At 43.5% G+C, this 7,152-nt stretch overlaps 1 protein-coding gene across 1 annotated transcript in view; it reads left to right on the plus strand.

Moving 5' to 3' along the window:
* The first annotated feature begins 375 nt into the window (after positions 1-375).
* ZCCHC10 (zinc finger CCHC-type containing 10) overlaps positions 376-7,152 on the plus strand; it is a 40,441-nt gene continuing 33,664 nt past the window's right edge. The window contains exon 1 of the mRNA XM_004384725.2: positions 376-444. Coding sequence (XP_004384782.1) covers positions 404-444 — 41 coding nt within the window. The 5' untranslated portion in view covers positions 376-403. The remainder of the gene's footprint in view (positions 445-7,152) is intronic.

The following is a 7,152-nucleotide window of genomic DNA, read 5'->3' on the forward strand; positions in this document are numbered from 1 at the left end:
ATTCTTTCAATTGATGGTCGCAGACCTGTTCAACTTATTCCTTCCTGTTTACTCTCGAGGCTACTCCTAGTTTTTAGAACACTGCAGTTTCATTGTCTTTGTACATGCAGTTCCCTAGTTCCAGAATGTTCTTCCCTGCCTCATCCACGCAACATACGTGTACTCATCCTTCAAAACCCACTATGGGCCCGACAGCCGGCCTCCTTGCTCTTCCTCAAATCCAGAGACCCCCACGGCCGACAATCGCCATCACATACCACCCACGTCTGCAACTAGAAACTGCCTGAGAGACACGCGAGGCGCGTGTGGCTCCGCCCACGTCTGCGGCCACCGGGGTTCGAAGTCTCCACCCCCTCTGAGGAGTTTCCCAAGACCCAGCGCGGCAGTTCTGAGCCGCGCTAAGATGGCGACTCCCATGCACCGGCTCATAGCCCGGAGACAGGCGTAAGTAAGGGAGCGTTTCGGGCCCCAGGACGAGCTGGAGGCGGGGAGGTACGCGTCAACCGACGAATGAGCGGGCGCTGGGATGCGAGGCCGTTCCCGGGCCCCCAGTGGGAACCGGCAGAGGCTGGTCGTTTCTTTAACACGTCACCTGCACTCGAGGGTCTCGGGGCAGGGCTGTAAGTTTGGTGACCACCGGCTAGCGATTTCGCGGAGGACGGCGTACGCTTACGGTCCGCGGGGCGGGGAAGAGGTGGGTGTGAGGAGAGCCGCCGCATTTGTTTCCCGTGAAGGGGACGCCCAGGAGTTGGTTATTAAGTGGTTTCATGACTGAGAGTGTGCGTCTCTGCCCACTCAGTTGCCCACCCTACGCGCGACCAAGGGAGGCCTGAAGCTCTGGTCCTACTCCACCGCTCCCGCCAAGATAAACGTTCAGCCCCCTGTGAAGCTTCAGCTCAGCTTTTCCTGCCCGGTCACTATCGACTTCCTTACAAGCAGCGGGACTGTAAAGCCGACTTTTTCCCACGCTATCACCTGGGTTTCTACCATTCATTTACTTCGCCAACAAACATTTATTCAGTACCTACTACTCTGTGCCAGAATCTGAATATAAAGAAAAATAAGTGTTCCAGATAGTTAGAATCCCTGCTTTCAGGGAGCTTACATTCTCGTGGTGGAAATAGTCGATAAACCAAACAAATTTAGTAAATACGGTTAGTGTGAGAGCTTTAAAGGAAGGAGCCCTGGTGGTGCAGTGGTGAAGCCCTCGACTGCTGCTAACCAAGAGGTCGGTGGTTCAAACCCACCCTTACTCTGTGGGAGAAGGAGGTGGCAGTTGGCTTTCGTAAAGATTTACAGCCTTGGAAACCCTATGGGGCGGTTCTACTCTGTCCGGTTAGGGTCTCTGTGAGTTGGAATCGACTCGCTGGCAACAGGTAAGGTGTGATGTGTAAGAGGAAAAGGCCCACTTAAGATTGGGTGGACTTGAAAAGGCATCTCTTAAAAGGTGGAATTTGAACAGAGATTTTAAGGGTGAGAAAGGAGCCAGGGATGAGAGGACTTGGGGAAGAGCATCCGGACAATGACGTAATTGCTCTGAAGCAGGAAGAATTTAGTTTTAAGAACTGAAAGAAGGCCATTGTAGCTAATGAGCAAGAGAGAGTGGCACAAGTTGAAATTACAGCAGTTTGTGGCATACATAATGCAGGGACCATCCCAGATGTCCCTTTTTTGTAAACCCTTCTTCTATCAACATGCATACATAAACAACCTCAAACGCTTCTTCATTCTCTCATCATTTCATGCCATCACTGTTTGCACACCTCTAATGCACAGGTCACCATATATATTTATGTTTGTTTATACTTCTTTTCTCAGGGCCCTGTTCTTTCTCTTCTCCACTGCATCTGACTCTACTCTTATGAGAGGAGCTCAAGGAGAGCGTGTAAGGATAAAGACTTAGGGAGTTAGAGAAGTAAACTTGGTTGAAGAGGACTTTGAAGTCAGACAATTCTGAGATCAAGAGTGAGGTGATAATAGGAGTGCTAAATGATGTCACCAGGGTCCCGTATCTCCCTCTCTTTCTCTCAGGTTTGCTTTTTTGGGTGTTGGCTCCATATTTGGATAGGCTCTCTCCTTTGGTCCCGAGATAGCTGCAGTATCTAGGGTACTTTATATCCTTTCAGCTTCAGCTCCTTCAAATAAGGCAAAAATGACTTCATCTCATTTGGTGTAGAGTGGGTTACATGACCAACCTTGAACCATGTTTTTCAGAATCATGAAGTCATGATTGATCTACATTCCGTTTTCCTCTCAGTACAATTAATCATTTTACCATAAACCGATGATGAGCTGGATGGGTAGGTCAGAAGTGGTAAATGAATGCTGGATTGGCAAAACCAGCCAATGTCTACTGTAAATATGAAGCGAAAACAAGACTTATAGCAACTAAAGAAAATTACTATTTGTTGTTTCACAAGTATTAGAAAGATTAGTGTAACAAAGATGATGTTTCTACAGTGTGCTTGGTTTTGGTACATGAGCCACACTGAAGTAGAAAACAGATCTTACCTTTAGGAGTTTATGGTCTTGTTGGGAAGAAAACGTGCTGTATAATAAAAGATGTCATAGTCAGACATGGCTCTAGCAGCATGCCTGTCCATTTCCCACTGTTGCCTCTTTGAATATATGCCAAATAAAACTTTCTTTTTGCTTTAAAAAAAAAAAAAATGTTGTAGTATACAGACTATAAGTTACCCAGGGATTCAGAGAAGAAGGTGCTTTAGAGGCTAGGCGAGTCCAGGAAAGTTTCAAGGGTATACAAGAGGGGAGAAGGCAGGAGAGGAGCCTTTACTTTTCATTTTATATTCATCAAAAAGGCTTCATTTTACATGTAAGGAATGTATATTACTTTCATAATAGCAAGTATAAAACTTTGTTCATGAGAAGTGCGGAAGTATGTTGTTTTCATTCTTTAAGAAACTCTCAGGATTAATAGAGAAGGCGAGGGGGAAGGAATAAAAGAAAAAAAAAGTGAGCCTAAATTTGAACTCCCCATTCAGTATATCTTCCAGGAACTTTTTATCATCCAGCTCCTTAAGTCAGTTGGAATGAAATTATTTAATCTTATGAAATATAATTACATCTGCCCATATGTAATAGATTGTAGAATCTTGGCATTATCCACTGTCTGCTACTAAACCCTCTACTGATTTCCATTTTTTTCTCTTTAGCATCCAGAGTAGTCATCTAACCTTGTCTTGAAGACCTCTAGTAATGACAAACTCACTGCCTCCTGAACTGACTTGTTACACTTTTCAAATCTGTTAAAAAGTTTATGTTGACCTAAAAGGAAAATAGTATTTATGAAGCCAAAACCTTCTCACTCCCCTGCTTTTGACCCAAGCTGTGATTTCAGTTAGTTAAAAACCCTAAGTGTTTCCCATGTGAATTGGCATCAAGTCTGGCCTCCCCTGTCTTGTATTTGTATTGATTTTCTGGACTTAAGTGTCAGAGTTACTTTTATCCTTGTTAAATTTCATCTTGGTAGATTTGACGAAGAGTTCCAGCCTGTCAAGACCTTTTTGGATCCTGATTCAGTCATCCATCGTAGTAGCTATCCCTCTCAGCTTTGTGTCAACTACAGGTTTGATAAATATGAACAACTGTGTCCTCATCCAAGTCATTGATTAAAATGTTGAACAAGACCAAATTGAGTACCAAACCCTACAGGCAGCCATTGGATACGTCTCTATATATGTGCTTTAACCCATTAAACAGCACTCTTTGTCCATGATGTTCAGCTGATTATAAATCTACTTAAGGTTCATAAAGATATTGTGAGAGACTTCCAGGATGCCTTATTGAAATACAAATACCCAACGGGCAATGAGGGTATTAGTCTGTAATGATTTGACACCTAATGATCATGGCTTCTCTTTCTGAGTAGATTTAATAAATCCAGCCAGAATTTTGCCTGGAATAGATGTCAAGTTCATTGGTCTAGTTTGTGAAATCTACCTTTTTCTTTCCTTTGAAAATCAAAACAGCATTTGGCTACTGTCATGGATTGAATTGTGTCCCCCAAAAATTTCTGTCAGCTTGGCTGGGTCATGATTCCCAGTATTGTATAATTGTGTACCATTTTGAAAGCTCATGTGATTCCCTTATGGGCTGTAAATTCAATCACTATGATCTAATAAGATGGATTAGCAGCAGTTATACTGATGAGGTATGCGAGATTGGATAGTGTCTTAAGCCAATCTCTTTTGAGATACAAAAGAAGCAAGCAGAGACACATGGGAACCTCATACCACCAAGAAAGCAGTGCTGGGAGCAGACCATGTTCTTTGGACCTGAGGTTCCTGTGCTGAGATGCTTCTGGACCAAGGGAAGACTGATGCATCACGAGGACCTTCCTTCAGAGCTGATAGAGAAAACCTTCTCCTGGAGCTGATGCCCTGAATTCGAACTTGGAGCCTACTAGACTGTGAGAGAATAAACTTCTCTTTGTTAAAGCCATCTACTTGTGGTATTTCAGTTACATCAGCACTAGATGACTGAGACAGAATTTGGTACCAGGAGTGAGGTGCTGCTCTAACAGATACCTAAAATGTGGAAATGGTTTTGAAACTGTGACTGGATAGAGGAGCAGTGGTGGCAGAAGGATCAGCAGCAGCAGAGACCCTGCAGTGGCAGAGAAGCAGCAGCATCAGAGAAGCAGCAGCAGCAGAACCAGGAGACCAGCGGGAGATGGCGGCTGGAACCAACCCACGGAGTGAGAGCTGAATGCCTGTGCACAGGAAGCTTCCTGGCAGAGTGAAGTACCTCTGGGCACTTATCAGTGGAGCTACGCTTGCCAATTCATGGAGCAAGAGAGCTGAGTGCCTTCTAGCCGAAGTTTACTGGCAGAGTAGGGTGCCTCCAGGCACTTATTGGGGAGCTACTGACCTTTGGAACACTTGCCCCAGCAGGGCAGATGCAGGCGTGAGGCCTGAGGGCCAAAAGCGCACAGAAAGCAGAAGCTGAAGAGACAAGAAACACAAGAATCTGAGCTGCCTCAGTCTCAAAAGGTATGGCCGTGACCTCTGGGGTTTCAAAGGGTTGAGCCATGGCCTTTGGTGTCTCTACAGGTGGAGTTGTCACTCTGATGGACTAGGAAAATGGTGTGCCTAAAGCTGAGGGAGCAGAGTTGCTGTCCCAGTGGGCCTGGGAGGGGGAGCTGAAGCCCAGGGCCAAGGGGCCTCCACTCAGAATCTGGAGACTGTGGCCAATACCTAGAGTCTGGAGGGCAGGGCTATTGTGTAAATGGTCTCAGAAAACACTATTTTCAAAGTCTTGAGGGCTAATGTAATATGTTCTGCCAACTTGCTTGGTGTCTGTTATGCCTTCTTTCCGTGCAATTTCTCCCATTTGTAATGGAAATGTCTAGCTTGTGCCTGTTCTGCCATTGTACCTTTGGACGCAGATAACTTGTATTCTATATTTCACAGATGAAGAGGAACTTTTGGATTTTGGACTTGCAGTTAAGACTTTTACTGTGATATGATGAGATGGATATGTTTGCATGTTGCAAGGACATGCATTTTTGGGGGCCAAAGGGTGGAGTGTCATGGATTGAATTGTGTCCCCCCAAAATATCTGTCAACTTGCCTGGGTCCTGATTCCCAGTATTGTATAATTGTGTACCATTCTGTAATCTGATGTGATTTCCTTATGTGTTATAAATTCAATCACTATGATCTAATAAGATGGATTAGCAGCAGTTCTACTGATGAGGTATATAAGATTGGATAGTGTCTTAAGCCAACCTCTTTTGAGATATAAAAGAGAGAAGCAAGCAGAGACACATGGGAACCTCACACCACCAAGAAAGCAGTGCTGGGAGCAGACCATGTTCTTTGGACCTGAGGTTCCTGTGCTTAGATGCTTCTGGACCAAGGGAAGACTGATGCATCACAAGGACCTTCCTCCAGAGCCGACAGAGAGAGAAAGCCTTCTCCTGGAGCTGACGCCCTGAATTTGTACTTGTAGCCTACTAGACTGTGAGAGAATAAATTTTCTCTTTGTTAAAGCCATCCACTTGTGGTATTTCTGTTACAGCAGCACTAGATGACTAAGATAGCTACCTGCAATCTCTCAGCATCACTCCTGTTTGCCAGAGTTCCTCAGATTACCAGAGGCAATACAGCAGTCTTATCTGGAGAATCTCTCAGTATGTAGGGGAGTAATTCACCTGGGCCATGTGACAGTTAAGGTCTCTATTATCTACTCCTCAGGTATCTTGGGCTTCAGTTTTACTCTTTTCATTCTGCATATGATTGTGTTTGAGAGTTAAGACTGAAGCAAAATAAAAACAGTCTTGCTGGCTCTCTGATCCTATAATATGACAACATCCTGTTCACCTAGCACCTTAAATCGTGAGCCTGTCTCTTTGTTGATTCTTTGTGCTTTGAATATAACCAATACTATAAAACCATTTTTGATGTTCTTGAAATTTTTCATGCAGCTCATTTTGACAGGAGGCTTTCAGATGTTTCTCTTGTACACTTTTACCGCTCTTCTGTACTCCTCCTTAGTTATATGTTCCTTTTAAAAAATCATTAAAAAAATTGTTTTATGATTTCACATGCAATCCATATTCATTGTAGGAAATATGGATAAGGGGGAGAAAAAGGATTATAATCCTACACTAAAGATAATTGTTTACATTTTAGTATATAACCTTTTAGACCATTTATAATGTTTTAAATAGCCTCATAGTATTCTCTGTATGGATACACAGTAACATTTTGGCCATTTTCTCTGTTGTTTCATAGTTAGGTTTACTCTTTCTTTTTTCTTTCATAGTTTATTTTATTATTGTTGAGATTATACACAGCAAAACATACAATTCAGCAGTTTCTACATGTACCATTTAGTGACATTGATTACGTTCTTTGAGTTGTGTAACCATTCTCACCCTCCTTTTCTGAGTTGTTCCTCCCCTATTAACATAAATTCACTGCCCCCTAAGGTTCCTATCAAATCTTTCAAGTTGCTGTTGTCAATTCGATCCCATGTAGATAGTTCTTAAAAGAGCATAATTCTGGGGTCTTAAAAGCCTGTGAGCGGCCGTCTTAAGATACTCCACTGGTCTCATCCCTTCGGGAGCAAGGGAGAATGAAGAGAACAGGATACAAGGAAAAGATTAGTCCGAAGGACTAATGGACC

This window comes from Trichechus manatus, unplaced genomic scaffold (assembly GCF_000243295.1).
Source record: "Trichechus manatus latirostris isolate Lorelei unplaced genomic scaffold, TriManLat1.0 scaffold00127, whole genome shotgun sequence".
NCBI classification, from domain to species: Eukaryota; Metazoa; Chordata; class Mammalia; order Sirenia; family Trichechidae; genus Trichechus; species Trichechus manatus.